The sequence below is a fragment of the Tachyglossus aculeatus genome, chromosome X3, assembly GCF_015852505.1.
Source record: "Tachyglossus aculeatus isolate mTacAcu1 chromosome X3, mTacAcu1.pri, whole genome shotgun sequence".
In the NCBI taxonomy this organism is placed as follows: domain Eukaryota; kingdom Metazoa; phylum Chordata; class Mammalia; order Monotremata; family Tachyglossidae; genus Tachyglossus; species Tachyglossus aculeatus.
This window is the reverse complement of record NC_052099.1, coordinates 26,016,143-26,034,069: the sequence shown is the minus strand read 5'-3', so window position 1 is coordinate 26,034,069 and position 17,927 is coordinate 26,016,143. Positions and strand designations below refer to the sequence as shown.

At 40.7% G+C, this 17,927-nt stretch overlaps 1 protein-coding gene across 1 annotated transcript in view; it reads left to right on the top strand.

The window, feature by feature from the left end:
• ADCY2 (adenylate cyclase 2) overlaps window positions 1–17,927 on the top strand; it is a 269,135-nt gene that overhangs the window by 195,252 nt on the left and 55,956 nt on the right. Inside the window, exons 9-14 of the mRNA XM_038770480.1 lie at window positions 721–853; window positions 1,874–2,050; window positions 3,116–3,159; window positions 5,073–5,153; window positions 10,394–10,463; window positions 13,731–13,828. Coding sequence (XP_038626408.1) covers window positions 721–853; window positions 1,874–2,050; window positions 3,116–3,159; window positions 5,073–5,153; window positions 10,394–10,463; window positions 13,731–13,828 — 603 coding nt within the window. The remainder of the gene's footprint in view (window positions 1–720; window positions 854–1,873; window positions 2,051–3,115; window positions 3,160–5,072; window positions 5,154–10,393; window positions 10,464–13,730; window positions 13,829–17,927) is intronic.

Below are 17,927 nucleotides of genomic sequence, written 5' to 3'. Positions count from 1 at the left end.
AGCCACGCTTCTTCTCTATGCTTCTGTTTCTGCTACCCATATGCGGAGAAACAAATTGCCACCCACATAGGAGGGATCTCTTCTGTGAGTTTGTACAGAAAAGAAGGATGTGTTTACTTCCCTCTGCTCAGAGACATTGCTCCTAGAGGAAAGTATACCCAAAAGGGAACTAGGAGGATGTGGTCAGGTGAGGACTGGATCCTCCTCCAGTCACTGAGCTGCTCTTGCAGCAACTCCATCTCCACTCCAGCAGTTCCAGGGTCAAGGTCTTCGGCAACCTCCGATGGACAGCAGCTCTGTGGGAGCAAGTTTCTCCACAAAAGCAGATATGAGTGGAGAATCTGGTGAGAGAGTAGTTGGAGAATTTCTTTAAAAATGGGAGAACTGAATCTGTTATGATTCAGGTGAAATTTGCAAAACTCCCCAATTTCAGAAGTGTGTGTCTTTCCACCCGAGTAACCAATGCAATTTTCAAATGTTCAAAATTTTCAATTTTTGACTTATCCCTTGGGCCACTGGAAGAAAGAAACACTTCCTGTGTGTAAGTAGAGAGCAGAATAGATGCAATTATTTCGTGGAGGTTAAACTGAGCTCTGAATGGTTAGACCTTTGACTTCATGAGCCTTAGGTCTCAGTTTCAACTTGAGAAATAAACAATTTGTCCAACTAAGGGAAAGTTTTGCCGTGCTTGGAAATGCCAAGTTTTACAATCTCTTTCAGGCGCGTTCACATCACGTCTGTCACCTTGGAGCACTTGAATGGGGCTTATAAGGTGGAAGAAGGGGATGGAGACATACGGGACCCATATTTGAAGGAGCATTATGTTAAAACCTACTTTGTGATCAATCCAAAGGTCAGTATTGACAAGGAAAGACCGTGCTTGACTTGGAAACTGTGTCATTCATTCAGTGGAATAAAGGTTACTTTAATAACTTCTTAAGAGGGTTTATTTCCCTTTCCCAAAAAGATTTCATTATTGCCACTCTACAGTTCCCACCTGCATAAGTGATTTCAAAAGTCTGAACAGACTGTTACCCAGACACAAAATTTTCTTTGTTTGCTCATGGTCACGAAGAATAAACATTGAAAGAAGAGCTGGGCTGTAAGTAATCTGACTTTTATTGAGAGCCTTGTAGGTGATGTGCCAGGTTGCCTAAAGGAAAAAACACAGGACTGGGAGTTGAAGATTAAATTCATTCATTCAATCGTATTTATTGAACTCTTACTGTGTGCAGAGCACTGTACTAAGCGCTTGGGAAGTACAAGTTGGCAACATATAGAGACGGTCCCTACCCAACAACAGGCTCACAGTCTAGAAGGGGGAGACAGACAACAAAATAAAGCATGTGGACAGGTGTCAAGTCATCAGAATAAATAGAAATAAAGCTAGATGCACACCATTAACAAACTAAATAGAATAGTAAATATGTACAAGTAAAATAAATAGAGTAATAAATCTGTACAAACACATATACAGGTGCTGTGGGGAGGGGAAGGAGGTAGGGTGGGGGGGATGGGGAGGAAGAGAGGAAAAAGGAGGCTCAGTTAGGGAATTCTAATCCTGTCTCTGTCACTTTGTTGCTGAGCAACCTCGGGAAAGTCATTTGACTTTCCCATGCCTCAGTTTCCTCATCTGTAAAATGGCGATTAAATACCCTTTCTCCCTCCCTCCACAACTAGACTGTGAACCCCAGTGTGGGCCAGGGACTATGTCTGATCTGATTGTATTCTGCCTACTCCACCTAGCACTGTGTTTGGCATATAATAGAAGGCAATATAATTGAGTCACTGTGGACATTTTGCCTCTCGAATATCAATCTCTGTCTTTGAGTGAATTGAAGCATATGAGGCTAATTTCGATTTTCTTTTCCAGGGAGAAAGGCGAAGTCCTCAACACCTCTTTAGACCCCGGCACACCTTAGATGGAGCCAAGATGAGGGCTTCAGTCCGCATGACCCGGTATTTGGAATCATGGGGAGCGGCCAAGCCTTTTGCTCACCTGCATCACAGGGACAGCATGACTACAGAAAATGGCAAGATTAGCACCACAGTATGGACTTCTTTATGTCATTCTAAATCCCACAGTCATTAGAGAATCAATCAATTGATCGATCAATGATATTTATTGAGCCCTTACTGTGTGCAAAGCACTGTACCAAGCATTTGGAAAGTACAATATCATAGAGTCGAAAGATGTGATCCCTACCCACAAGGAGCTTACTGTCTATAGTGAAGAGAAGAACCTAGCTTTCCAGTGGTATACACTCCAAGGAGTTTACAACATAGCAACATAGGGGGAAGCAACAACATAGCAACAACATAGGGGGAAGCAGCGTGGCTCAGTGGAAAGAGCCCGGGCTTTGGAGTCAGAGGTCATGGGTTCAAATCCCACCTCCACCACTTGTCAGCTGTGTGACTTTGGGCAGGTCACTTAACTCCTCTGTGCCTCAGTTCCCTCATCTGTAAAATGGAGATTAAGACTGTGAGCCCCACGTGGGACAACCCGATCACCTTGTAAACTCCCCAGCGCTTAGAACAGTGCTTTGCACATAGTAAGCGCTTAATAAATGTCATTATTATTATTATTATTATTACTATTATAGCAGGGGAGATACAGGCAGGAGAAGACAATGGAAAGATGGCTATGAGGATGAGTAAGTGTTAAACAGTAAAGTATGAAAATCGATGTGTCGAATCATTACAGTTGCCTTTGATTGCTTAATACTTGGTGAAATTTGGGAAGGTATGACTGGGGAAGAACGTCATAGGATAATGCAAACTACTTTAAGAATGATCTTGATTAATATAAATGGCCTTAAGCTTACCTCATAGGTCTTATTCTCAGAGCATTGCAGGGCGTTTTTAAAAATTTTCTTCACGTATTCTACATCCCTCTTAAACCTAGGACAGGACAGAGCAGTCAAGCAATATGAAACATGTACTGTGTGGGAAAAATGATTATTTCTAGTTCCTTTAATTAGTATTCTTATTTGCACATCTCTGTTTTAGAGATAAGGGATCAGAATGGAATAAAATTTTAAGGCAAATACTACGATATTTTTTAAAATGTGAAATACATTTTCTGTGACTGATACATACCTTGGGTTTTTTCTAGGATGTGCCAATGGGTCAACATCATTTTCAACATCGCACGATAAGGTACAGTCTGAACTTCAACATTTGTAGCAAAATGTAGCTCTCTGATTTTACCTTGGAAGGACTGACTTAACGAAGTTGGTTCTTCCAGAAAATTGGATTATTGATATCTGTTGTAAATAATTTATTTATAGTAGTCGCTGTCTCCCTCTGTAGACTGTAATACACTCATTATGTGTAGGGAATGTGTCTGCTAATTCGGTTGTACTTTCCCAAGGGCTTAGCTACAGTGCTCTGCACATAGTAAGCACTCATTTTCAGAAGCAGCGTGGCTCAGTGCAAAGAGCATGGGCTTGGGAGTCAGAGGTCATGGGTTCTAATCCCGGCTCTGCCACTTATCAGATGTGTGATGTTGGGCAAGTCACTTCACTTCTCTGTGCTTCAGTTACCTCATCTGGAAAATGGGGATTAAAACTGTGAGCCCCATGGCAGACAACCTGATTACCTTGTATCTCCTCCAGCGCTTAAACAGTGCTTGGCACATAGTAACTGCTTAACAAATACCAAAATTATTATTCTTATTATTACTTCACTTTTCACTTCAGAAAACTAGCATGTTGAGGACAGGTGTACACTAGAAAAAGGAGTGTAGACCTGAGATAATAATGGTATCCAAGCATTTCTTCGCTTTGCTGATGAAAATCTAGCATTCTTTCATATCTTTTATAGAATGGTATTTGTTAAGTGCTTACAATGTTCCAGTCACTGTACTAAGCACTGGGGAAAGATACAAGATAATTCATTCATTCATTCAATCATATTTAATGAGCGCTTACTGTGTGCAGGACACTGTACTAAGTGCTTGGGAAGTACAAACAACAGCAGGACATTGAACTAGAGTCATCTTGGAAATAGAAGGAAATGTGATAATGCAGATAAGGAAAGAAGTCAGGGTTAGTGAGGTGTATTTGGGAGTCATCCTCATAGAGGTGGTAATTGGAGCCATGGGAGCAGATAAGCCCCCCAAAAGAGAAAATGTGTAACAAAAAAAGAATATCTATGAATCTTTTAGAATAAATGATGAAATAATGCAGTCGCTTCATGAGAGAATGAAAGGGTTCATCCATTAACGCTAAGGTTAATGCTGCCAAGATTTAAGATTCCTGTAAATTTGCTTTGGAGTAGGGCATTAATCCGGTGACCTGCACTTTGAATGTTGAGTGTAAGCACACAATTGATTATTCCTAATGCATCATCAAAGAGTGATTTAGAAAGTAATTTAATCAAACAGGTTCCAAATAACTGAGCAGACTTTCTTCACAGAGTCATACGAAGGTTAAGGTCGAGACAAGTTAGCAAGAAGTTTTTTTCTGAGAGACTTTTGATTAGTTTAAAATATGTGATTTCCAAATTTTCTCTTACATAGCCAATTGCCGAATTAGCATATGGAATTTTTATATTATTATTGTAGTTATTGCTTTAGCCCAACACATTTTCCAGTGATTTGTTGTTGACAGATTCCATGTCTCCAAGTTCAGACCCTTAATTGGTACTTCCCAATTTCTGAGGAATCCCCAACATGATGATAAATGCTGTGTTTTCAACCTGGGCATTTGAATGCACAAAGGTGAACACTGGGTATTCAGAAATAGAACCTAAGGAATGAGACCTCTTTGTAAAGTTGACCTAGTGAGTCATGTCCAAGACTACAACATTAACCTTGTGAGGAATTACTGACTGTTTTGCAGTACAATAACATATGACCAACCTTTTTAAAAAGAACTATCCAGGGCCAAAAGAAGCCTTAATATTAAGGAGTACTTTCCCCAATATTAGTTTTCATCATCATCATCTTTCCAGTAATTTTTTTTCAAAATTGTTTGTTAGTGCCCTTTTCTAATGCTCAGTCTTGTATTTTGGGCCGACACAAAATGTTTCAGTACTTTTAAATGCTTTCCAAATGTCCCCCTTTTCAGAACTAAATCCCAGAAGAAAAGATTTGAAGAGGAACTGAACGAGAGGATGATTCAGGCCATTGATGGAATCAATGCTCAAAAGTACGTCCACGTTATTTTATGTCTTCTGCCGTTCTAAAAAGATCGTTCTCCTGATTGTTCTTTGGGCAGTCCAGTCTGCCCCAGTCCCAGCCTGAACGTGGAACTGTTCAGTGTCGGTGTGGCACCAAGCCAAAACAAAAGTAGCTAGAACTCACGCCTGTTGGGGACTGTTGCGCATACGCACTTGCTGCATGGGAGGTTAGAATCAATTGATCAATCATATTTACTGAGCTCTTACTGTGTGCCTCAATGGTCAGAGTAGTGTCCTGAGAAGCAGCTTGGCTCAGTGGAAAAAGCCCAGGCTTTGGAGTCAAAGGTCATAGGCTCAAATTCTGGCTCCACCAACTGTCAGCTGTGTGACCTTGGGCAAGTCACTTAACTTCTCTGTGCCTCAGTTCCCTCATCTGTAAAAATGGGGATTAAAACTGTGAGCCCCCTGTGGGACAACCTGATCACCTTGTAACCTCCCCAGCGCTTAGAACAGTGCTTTGCACATAGTAAGTGCTTAACAAATACCAATATATGTGCAAGTTTATTGAACAGCTGCAGCCCCTGGCCTAAAACCCACAGAGCAAAGAAGATCACACAGGAGGATCTGAACCTAGGCCAGGTTGTCCCTCGGTCTCTTGGGAGTGTTTGTCCTGACAAAGTCAAGTTTTCAAGTGGGACTTGTTTCTGAAATTTCTCAAGAATGTAAGTGAATATGCCTGTTATATTTTACTCTCCCAAGTGCTTGGTACAGTGCTCTGACACATTATGCAGTCAATAAATACGAACGACAGACTGACTGACATTCGACCTCGCTGTTGTCCTTCCTTGCTTTATTCCCTCCTCCATTTCTTCTGACTCCTGGGTAGGACCCCGACTCCTCCTGTAATGCAGGAATGTGTTCTTGCTCTATGTACCACACGAAGGACATCTCATTTTCTGTTCTTCCTTCATTCCAACCCCTCACACCAAGAAGGTCCACAAATCAAACAGAATCACTAGAGCCATCACAGACTCCTAACTAACCAAAAAGAAGGAATAAAATGGCAACCTACTCTGGGGACTTTCTCTGGTCAGGTTCAATCTTATTTTATTATTGCTTACTGAATATTTAACCTCTCTTGTGCTTTGATGTAATTTCTCCAGCAGTGCTTCTATTTTCATTAATTCCCTGCCTCCTACCACCTGCAGGTTTAATAAACAACTTTTTCCATTTTCAGACCATTAATGAGGAAGGTAAATGAGGCCAGACCTAATGCTAATAGCTAAAGACCTCACCGTACTCCTACTTTGGAGGCATGCTGCTCCTCAGTCCATTTTTAGCTCCTACAACAGTGCTCAGACCTAAATCAGCAAGATTTATTTTGCATGTAAGATTCTGAGACACGATCTTGTATCTTAAAATAAATTATTAGTGTCCAATAGGTAATTGAATTCAGCGCCTGTGACTTTCTTTAAACGTATGCTGCTTGTTATATCTCTGCTGTGCCGTTACTGTGCAGTTAGCAAATGATTTTGTTTTTGATGAATGTTGTGTTTCTCTGCTCTATTTCAGACAAACCTGTCTCCATTTCCTTTGAATGTTCTGTATTTGCCGTGTCCATAAAATCAGCAAGTAGGAGTGTTAGATTCTTAACAAGATTAAAAGCAAATTTTTTTAAAAAATCTACAGTGATGGAAATTAGTAAACTCCCACAGGATCTAAGTTGAAAAAAAACCAATCAGCAGGGATAAGAATATGCCAGAGACCTCACCTCTGTTTTACATTTCTTTTGGGGGTGGGTTTTCAGGTGAATGCTGTAAGTGCTTAGTCTAGAGATGAGTAGCACAAGAAAGCCTGCACTGGTAAGAAAAGGAGAAGTATTGGTGAAAATGGTTCGGGGAGGTGGGTGGCAATGGAGAATACTAGGAGACATCTGTTTCTTAGGTTTTGTTAAACAATTTACTCGGCAGCATTTTGTTACTGCCCCAGATAGCCAAGTAGCAGGACCCAAGTAGAAAGAGCAGAGGATTGGGAGACAGGAGTTCTGGGTTTTAGTCACAGCTCCCCCATTAGCCCACTTTTAATTTTGGGCAAATCACTTACCTTCTTTGTCCCTCATCTGTAAAGTGAGGATTAAATATCTGTTTTCCCCTTCCCTCCCCTTAGACTATTTTTAAATGGTATTTATTTGGCACTTACTATGTGCCAGACACTTTTCTAAGCTCTGGGATGGGTACAAGATAAACAGGTTGGATGCAGTCCCTGTTCCAAATGAGGATCACCATTTTAGTTGTAGGGAGGAGAATCTAATCTTCATTTTAGCGATGAGGTAACTGAGGCCCGGAGAAATGAAGTGATTTGCCCAAGGAAAGGCAGTAGACAAGTGGCAGAACTGGGATTGGAATCCAGGTGCTCTGCCTCCCAGGCAAGAGATCTTTCCTCTAGGCCATGCTGCTCTCCCATGTTGGACAGGGCTCTCTCTGACCCGGTTATCTTGCATCTAGCTCAGAATTTAGCACAGTGCTTGGTGCATAGTAAGTCAGTACTTAAATACCGCAGTTATCAGCATTATCATTACACAGGCTTCTGAAAAGGTCCTTGGCAGAAATTTGCAGGGCCTAGACCATATTGCCAGGACTTCTGACCCCTTGCCCCCCACCCATGGCTCTTGTGCCATTACTTTCCCTTCCCAGACTCCTGTGAGGTCTAGTGATGCCCAATAAACTCTGCAGGACTCAGAGACAGGAGCCAAGATGTGGGGAGGCTGGACGTTTAAAATGAAAATACCAGCCACAGCATCTGGTGCTGTATCAGTAATAATAATAATGATGGCATTTATTAACCACTTACTATGTGCAAAGCACTGTTCTAAGCTCTGGGGTAGTTACAAGGTGATCAGGTTGTCCCATGTGGGGCTCACAGTCTTAATCCGCATTTTACAGATGAGGGAACTGAGGCCCAGAGAAGTGAAGTGACTTGCCCAAAGTCACACAGCTAACAAGTGGCAGGGGTGGGATTTGAACCCATGACCTCGGACTCCAAAGCCAGGGCTCTTTCCACTGAGCCACGCTGCTTCTCTAAGCAGCCACACTGCTATCAGTAGTGGAAAGACAGACCGGCCAAAAGCTGTCTGGTATCTAACTCAAGTAATAGCTACCCTAATAGGGGTGGAACTGATGAATATTTTGTGGGATGAGAAAAACTTCTGTGGCCCTGAAGATTTTTGAATTTATATTCAATAGTTCAAGTCCAAAGATCTATTAAGAAGCTGTTAAAATGCCTGATTGCACACAGTTGATGAAAATTCTGAAAAATGCTTATATCACCAATAATTTTAATTAGAGACTGTGGCTCCTAGCTGTACTTTTGGCCTTTCTATTGCTTTTAAATTATAATTTCTAAATGGAAATTCGGTGGGTAATCATTAAATAGAAAAAATAACCTTTAAATTCTTTCATCATTGAAAAATGATACAATTGTGTATGTCTGTCATAAGAATCATCACCCAAAAGGTTGGTTTCCTTCTTTATAGCCTTCTAAATTCAACTTCTTAACCCTAGCTTTTTCCCTTGCTATTATTCATTGACTGATTTTTATTTACTTTGGGATTCAAGTGGAAAATAAAAGATGCATAGGTAATATCATGGACAGAGAGTGCAAAGATATTACCTCTCAAAGATATTCACAGTTATAGGTGCCTTTTTATCATTGTTAACACTGTCTTCAAGCCAAAGGTCAACTCCACTACTGTCAGTAGCTCATCGGTCTTTTTATTATTTGTGTTGGGGTTGCGCTTGGTCATATAAGCATGTAGGTAATTTTTACATCTGTGTGGGGAATTGCATTATCTTCCACTGTGACAAAAACTGATGTTAAAGGGGAGAATATTAGCAGTCAAATTAGGAAGGTGAGACCAGACTCTAGACTTTAAGTCCACTGTGAGCAAGGATTGTCTATCTTTATTGCTGTGTTGTGCTTTCCAAGCGCTTTGTACAATGCTCTGCACACAGTAAGTGCTCAATAAATACGATTGAATGAATGACTGAGTGAATAAATAGCCACCACTGGAAGAAGGAGGGCAGCCACTCCCAAAGCACACATAGAATCGTAGGTTGGAAGGCCCGGAAGAGTTTTTGAGCCCATTCCCCATCCTCCAAGCAGGGAAGTGACCTTGGGAAAGTACAGTACAAGAGTTGGTTGAGAAGCAGTGTGGCTCAGTGGATAGAGCACGGGCTTTGGAGTCAGAGGTCGTGGGTTCAAATCCCGGCTCTGCCAATTGTCAGCTGTGTGACTTTGGGCAAGTCACTTAACTTCTCTGGGCCTCAGTTACCTCTTCTGTAAAATGGGGATTAAGACTGTGAGCCTCCTGTGGGACAACCTGATCACCTTGTAGCCTCCCCAGTGCTTAGAACAGTGCTTTGCACATAGTAAGTGCTTAATAAATGCAATTATTATTATCATAGTTATTATTATTATTATTATTATTATTATTATTATTATTATTATTATTATTATGTTCCCTGTCTACGAATGAGTTTACAGTCTAGAGGGGGAGACAGACATTAATATAAATAAATAAATTATGGCTATGTACCTACGTTCTGTGGGGCTGAGTGGGGGTGAATTCCAAGTGATCAAAGGGTACAGCTCTAAGTGCATAGTCAACATAGTAGGGAGAGGGAGTAGGGAAAAAAGAGACCTTAATCAGGAAGGCCTCTTGGAAGAGATGTGACCTAAATAAGGATTTGAAGGCAGGGAGAGTGGTAGTCTGGAATATTTTGAGGTGGATGGAGTTCCAGATCATAGAGAGAGAGGGCAAGTGAGTAGGTTTGCCTTAGAGGAGCAAAGTGTCCAGGCTAGGTTGTAGTAGGAGATTACTGAGGTAAGATCAGAGTAGGAGAGCTGATTTTTCCAACTGGTTCAATTTTTTATCTTTATAAAAGCTTTTCAAGGATAGTTGGGGAAAGACTGGGTATTCAGTTGCAGGACAAAAACATACAGAACATGGCTACAGATGTCCTGATGGTGGTTTTGTTTAGACTGTGTGCTTGTTGTGGGGCAGGGAACATGCCTACCAATTCTGTTATATTGTACTCTCCCAAGTGCTCAGTACAGCAAGTGCTCAATAAATACAGTTGCTTGTTGTGGGCAGGGAATGTGTCTGTTTATTGTTATATTGTACTTGGGGGAGTGCTTTGCACTCAGTAAGCACTCAATAAGTATGATTGAATAAATGATTGATTGATGTGTCTCTTCATTTTATTTCCAGGCAGTGGCTGAAGTCCGAAGACATTCAAAGAATCTCATTGCTTTTCTATAACAAAACACTAGAAAAAGAGGTAAGATATTTTCACTTCTAAACCAGTTATTTTATCTGAAATACTAGTCATAAAATATTTTCTCAGGTATTTTTTTAAGTTCTTTACATGTGGCCTTCAAAGCACAGCTAAGCACATTGGAGTTGCTTTCGGCCTCCATCTTTTCTCCTCCCGATCTATTTTGTTACCATGGGGAGACCTGATTTGTTTCTTTTTTCTTACTCTCCTGCCATGATCATCCCCTGCTTGGTGCATTTCTCAGGAAGAGATTGGGTGAACAGATGTTTTGGTGGTTGTGCCAAGCTGGAAAGCCACAACCATGCCTGGTTTTCTCATTGTGAAAAATTGCGGGGAGAAAGGTTTTAGGGTTGTTTTAAGCCAGTTGCACATTAGAAAATGATACTTTATTTCAAAAGTTTTTACTGTTCTGCAAAGTGTAGTTCCTATTCACATCTGTGTTTGAAAGTTAGAAAATAATGGAATTTTCAACCCTTGGGGAGTCTGGTTGTTTTCCTCTTGTCTCAAAAACTGAGAAATTTCTCAGTGGAATGGAATACAAATTCCATTGCCAGTTAACACCAAACTGTAACCTAATGGCACTTAAACTCACAAAATGAATATCGTGTGGGGAAACACATTAAAACTTCCACTTTTTTTCCTATTTACTGAACTTCATTTCAATGCTTCTGTCTCCCACTGCCTTTGGCTTTCAATTGACATAAAAGGGGGATGACTGATGGCTGTACTACCAAGCGCTTAGTACAGTGCTCTGCACATAGTAAGCACTCAATAAATACGATTGATGATGATGATGAGAGAGAAATAATTTACGTTATTCAGTTGGCAAATTTCCGGTTTTGTTTCTAAAATTCTAGGCCAACAGGTTTTTTTTAAAAAATGACAGCTTGGTTTAAAATTTTGTTTGCCATCCGAGCCATATGTTGAAGCCATTAATATTCCCAAATTGCAATATTCGACTATAGCCTGCACTCTGACCAACCTGACCTACATCAAAATGAAAATTCCTCCCAAGATAACTTTCTGTACCAGGAGGCTTGATGAAATCACTTCATGAAATCACTAACCCATCTTTGGCTTTTCAGCTGAAAAGGACAGCTCACCTGATTCTAATGGATGAGCTTCGCCTCTTGAGTATTTATTTGCAAAACTACCGCTCGATGTATTTTGCGTTGGTCATTTTTTGCTTGAATTACTGTTCCATATATAATAGTTCTTTCTAGAGTGTTATTGATTTCAATCCAAAACCGTATCTTTCCCTTAATAGAGTATGTTTTCTGATAAATATTTTACTGTTACTTCTTCCTAATTTGTCTCCACGATTGAATTAAAAATGTAAAAAAGCAAGAGTTCAGTTGAATGCACGCGTTTTAATCACATCTCAGGATTTACACTAGCGTAACTTTATTAACATGCAAATTACTATGACTTTTCAATAGCAATAATTATCAAAGTGCATGACAGTAATACTAAACAGCTAGCAAGACATCAGTAGTTTAGAAATAAATGTGTGGATAGATGAAGACTTGTTTATATGCATCAGGCACTGACTCATGTAAGTTTACATGTACACCTAGTCATAGAGGCCAAAATGGGAGCTTTGGGAAAGTATCTGGTGAGGCTAATGATTTAAAGAGTGTTTTTTTTTTTAATTGAAATTACACATTCTGGGCCTTTCTTTTGCTATTATTCAAGGACCTGTTTCCTAACTCCTTTTTTTCCCTTCCCAGCAATATTAGAACTGCCCTATCATGCTCTCCCAAATGCTCAGTACAGTTGTCTGCACACAGAAAGCCCTCAATAGATACACTAAATTGATTCCACTCTCCTCCTCTGATTGCCCTGGTATATGTAGGAACCGTCTCTATATGTTGCCGACTTGTACTTCCCAAGTGCTTAGTACAGTTCTCTGCACACAGTAAGTGCTCAATAAATACGAATTGAATAAATGAATGTAACACTCTTGGATGAGTATACTGGGAGAGAGGAGACAGAGAGAAGGGGAAAGGAACAAAGGCAGCCACTTCTCCTGTACATTAAATCATACATTCCTATAGAACCCAATCAATTACCAGTGTTGTTGCAACTGCTCTACTCATGGTTACTTTAACATGGTTATTATTGGTAGTAATAATAATAATAATTGTGCTATTTATTAAGCACTTACTATGTGCCAAGCACCGTTTAAGCCCTGAGGTAGGTACAAGGCAATCAGTTCAGACACAATCTCTGTCCCTTAATCAAAGTCTAAATAGCAGGGAGAACAGATATTGAATTTCCATTTTACAGATGAGGAAACTGAGGCACAGAAAAGTCAAGAGACTTGCCCAGGGCCACACAGAAGGCAACTTGGAAAGCTGGGATTAGAACTCAGGTCATATGACTCCTAAACTTGTGCTCTTTCCACCAGGCCATACCGCTTCATGCGTTATTGCTTCATCTTGGTAAAGTGCATTTGTGTCAAATATGCTATTTTTCTTACACATTTTATTCTAGCGTCCTCACAAGCACCAGGTCATGTTTTCCTTCAGTGGCATGCATCACTTAGCCCATTGTAAGGCCATATTTGCTCTCAGAGATCCCTCTCTCTAGGCAGTTTAAAGAACAATGGAAAATCCCCACAGCAAGCACAGAGGACCTGGGTTCTAATGCGAACTCCATCAGTTGCCTGTGTGACCTTGGGCAAGTCACAGTTGTTAATATTATTGTTGTCACTGTCACTATTATTGTACTCTCTTGAGGGCTTAGGAAACTGCTTACTCCATAGAATAAGCCCCCCCATAATTTTCACTGATTTAGTGATTGAGGTTAAAGAGTATTCAGTTTTACACTCTGCCCACCAAAACACCATGGTTTCTTCAGGCCAAGTGCTTTGCACATAGTAAGTGCTTAACAAATGCCATTATTATTATTATTGTTATTCCTTTTATGAATGTAGTTAATTGCATAGAAACAAGATCCCATATTTCTAGGCAGATAGCCAAATAAAAATTAAAAGTCTTTGGAAGCAAGTTTGCTGCATAACAAACATAGGAAAGAGGCTCCATATTGTAAAACTGTGCATGACATTGTGGGATTTCAAATATTTACCATTCATTATTATTGAGTGAACGGCCATTGTAGTATGTGGTATGTCACAGTGTGGCCATTTTGCCATAATCTATTATGTAAGTTGGTGATGTATGTTCTAAGTGCAAATTAAGCTCCTGGATAATTGCATGCAATCCACCTCTTAAACTCTTATTAATGGATTCTAATTTATTTTTCTAGTACAGAGCAACTACCCTACCAGCATTCAAGTATTATGTGACTTGCGCTTGTCTCATATTCTTCTGCATCTTTGTTGTGCAGATATTACTATTACCAAAGTAAGTATATACAATTCTTATCTAATTTTTGGTACACCTTGTTGGACGTACTATGATATGGTGGAAATATGGTGGACTCTGGAAATATGGCCAGAGTCATCTAAATTATCCTGGTAAAGCCTCCCCCCACCTGCCATAACATTGATCTTACAGTAAACACCAGAAATAGCTTTTGACACAAGATAATCAAACAGCTCCCCTCGCCTTTCTCTTGTTGATTGATGTAAACATTAAGAAGCTTGGGTGCAGAAGACTTTTACAGTGAAGTTATCCTTGAGGCTCAGGTGTCTTTAGAGGAACTTCCATGAAGTGTTGCATCCAGTATGTCGAGTAAGTGTAGGCAACTTTGGTAGGGAGGAAAAATTTTCCAACACTCTTGTTCCACATCCCAATATAATGTGGCAAACAATTACCATATTTCCTGGTTCACTTGCAGCCACTTTAAAGCCTGATAAGTGTTAAAGTTGAGGCCCTTAGCCTGACATTCCACATGGCCAGAGAACCCCACTCTCCCTAGGACCCCACACTTAGTCCTTGTCCACAGACGGCAGCCCATATAAGTAAGCAAAGGCTTTTATTTCTGCCATCCTCAAATTTGGGTGCACCTTGAAGGGAGACTCCTTCATAACCCAATAACAGGTGTTTGAATTACTCTGTTATTCATAGCCTAAAGGGTGATTGGGTATCCCACACACTCCACTGTTCCTTGTCCTCTTTGAGGGCCCCCCACTTTCTGGTCTCATCTTTTCCACAACAACTGGTCTTCCACCCATTAGGTACACCTGACCTTTCCGATCCTACAGCTTGTCTTCTGCAGTAGGACTTCTCTGCATTCCATTTTGCCTTCCATCTTACACCTTCTTTTACATCTTGACTTTTCTCCCTACATTCTTCTTTACACCCTGGCTTTCTGCCTCATATTTTATAGCCCTGTTGGGGTTAGCCCCCTCCCATTCCCCACGCCCTTACCTGCCAACATTAGGCTAACAGAAAGAAACATCCTAAATAATTGGCATTGTGAAACCCAACAGAGTCCATTTGAAGAGATCACTACCTCCACTTGCCGTGGAGAAGACATTCTTTCTGGATTCTGCATTTTTCATGAGGCGACATGGCTTAATTTTTCCGGATGCGTAAACTCCCCAAAACAAGTCAGTTGGGTCAGCAACTAAACCATTACATTGCTCAAAAATTGGTGCATTACATCTCAGAATCTTGAAGAGCCCAGCGAACTTGTACTGTAATTGCAAGGGAATTGTTTTCCCCTTCTTGGATGGCAGCTTTTTCTAACAAGATGATGCTACTCTTTATATCTTCATGCAGTTACCGCACATTTCAAAAGACATTTGGCTATCAAGGTTGCCGAATTGTCATTCTTTGATTTTTACTATAGGGAATTCTCAGTGATCCAAGCTAGCCATTCTCCTGCAGGAAGCAGTCACAAATGTCATCAGAAACATCCCTCCAAAGGAGCTATATTTTGTCTACATGCATGTGGAGGCCATTTCCATTATTGTTAAAACTAAAGCAGGAACAGAGCATGCATTTAGGTGCAAGAACAATAATAGTACTTAGAGAAGCAGTGTGGCTCAGTGGAAAGAGCATGGGTTTTGGAGTCAGAGGTCATGGGTTCAAATTCCGACTCCGTCAGTGGTCAACTGTGTGACTTTGGGCAAGTCACTTAACTTCTCTGGGCCTCAGTTCCCTCATCTGTAAAAAGGGGATGACGACTGTGAGCCCCCCATGGGACAACCTGATCACCTTGTAACCTCTCCAGCGCTTAGAACAGTGCTTGCACATAGTAAGTGCTTAATAAATGCCATTATTATTATTATTATTATTATTACCATGAAGTTGGTGCCCAGACATTTGACCTAATTGGCAGATGCTCGTGGCACAGAATAAGCACAAGCAAAAAGACTCAGTGCTTTTCATTCATTAATGCCTTTAAATCCCTTCCAAGACTTTGCCTATGTCTGTCAGTACTATGTTCAACTCTTTTATGTTGTACTCACCCAAGACCTTAGTACAGTGCTGTGCACACAGTAAGCGCCCAGTAAATCAAGTGATTGATGTTCATCTGGACAGGTAGAGCAGCATCTGCAGAGCAGGTCTCAGCTGCTGTTTCTCTCTCTAGCTGTCACAACATCTCCAACCAAATAGGTAGAAATAGAGGTTTCAGCTCAGTAGCAGAAGAAACAAGAATCTTCTCAGCTAGCTCTTCTCAGTGCCCAGAAACTCCCTGTAGCTAACTTTTTCCTAGTTAAAATGCCCAGTCTCCAGGACCATGTTCAAAAGCCAGGAAAATAGTCCCTCTCACAGCCACCTTGAAGTTCAAGTCAGCTTTCAGCTGTGGATAGTGAGCATAAAGGGTCAGAAACGGAGATGTCTCATTTATGCTTATTTTTGCAGTTGTTCTATACAACACGCTGTTCATTATTGGTGAAAATGAGCAATTGTGATTTTCCCAAGGTCTCACAGCATGAGCTAGATTCCCACCTAGTTGTGAAATCACTAATCTATGTCTCCCTTGGTTAATCTCTGTGTATGTATAACCTTAATTGAATTGGCCTCTTTTAACCGAATTAACCTATTACCCTTTGTTGTCCTGTTAGCTTTTACTGAGAGTTCTGCTTGCAAGGGTAGGAAACACCCACAGTGATCCAAATTTGTTTTTAGAAGCTTCATTTCTACCCGCCAAACTAAAAAGATTCTCTGAGGTGATATACTGGTAGTTTAAAAAATGACTTTTGCTGATGAATTTTAGTTAATGTCTTTCATAAACTCAGGTCGAGTTGGTCCTAATAGCATGCATCTGAACACCCAATATGCAACATTATCTTCTTAGTAGTAGTAATTAATGGAGAAACATCTAGTTTTTCTCAGACGTTTTTCTGCTTCCATCCTTCACTGCGAAGTTTCTGTTTCTGTATTACTTTAGAAACCAAGATAGTTTTTACATGCTGTGCTGTTGCCATTATGAAAGGCCAGTGTTACTTTCAGACAGGAAATAAAGGAAGTGTGTTTGCTGTGCTGACAATTAGTTTTGGTAATTTGAGATGATGAAAGCAGACTGTCTTCAGGTGTGTTCTGAAGTTATTCGTTTTATGCTCACTATAAGTCAAAGGAAGGTATTGCATATATATATATTATATATATGTATATACTAATGATAGCATTTATTAAGCTCTTACTATGTGCAAAGCACTGTTCTAAGCACTGGGGAGGTTACAAGGTGATCAGGTTGTCCCACTGGGGGCTCACAGTCTTCATCCCCATTTTTACAAATGAGGTAACTGAGGCACAGGGAAGTGAAGTGACTTGCCCAAAGTCACACAGCTGACAATTGGCGGAGCTGGGATTTGAACCCATGACCTCTGACTCCAAAGCCCGGGCTCTTTCCACTGAGCCAAGTTTTTAAAACAGCAATTCTATTCAGGTCAGGCTGGACAAGGTTTAAATAGCAGTTAAAGGGTGAAGCTCAGCGTGAAGTGTTGCTGCGGCATGGATGAAGGAAGAGAACTCTGTGGCCAGATTCTCTCTGTAGGGGACAAAAATTTTGTCTCTGTAAACCTCAGTGTGGTAGCTTTCAAGAGAGGATTTCCTCTCTGTCAAATCCCTTTCCCCTGCCCTTGTTGGCCTTGCAGGGTTCCCGATTGGACAAGCAATCTCAGTGCTCAGCAGGTTATTGAATAACCCCACCCAGAGGGTACCGTTTTTCTGTTTCTCATTTTGAAAGCTTTCAGGGTTTCGTCGGTCAATACCCTTCAATTTGGACATTCTACTGTCTCCTAAATGTATTCTGCCCCTCTGAAGCAAGCACTGTTTTCTGGTAGAAAACAAATTCCTCCCTCACGGTCGAGGGTAGTTCTTCCTGCATCGCCTCCACACAGAGTGTTCCTGTTGTATCACTGGAGGATTGCTGCTCTTTAATCTCATTCCTGTAGGCACTGCAAAGCAAAAGAATAAGAAAAGAAGCTTCCCAGATGAACTGTGTTCACAGCAAAGGCATAAAGAACAGAAGTAGATTTTCCCCTAAGAAACAAAAATGTCTTGTACATAGATTTCTAGATCTGCATGTCTGTTGTCTTGTTTCCAG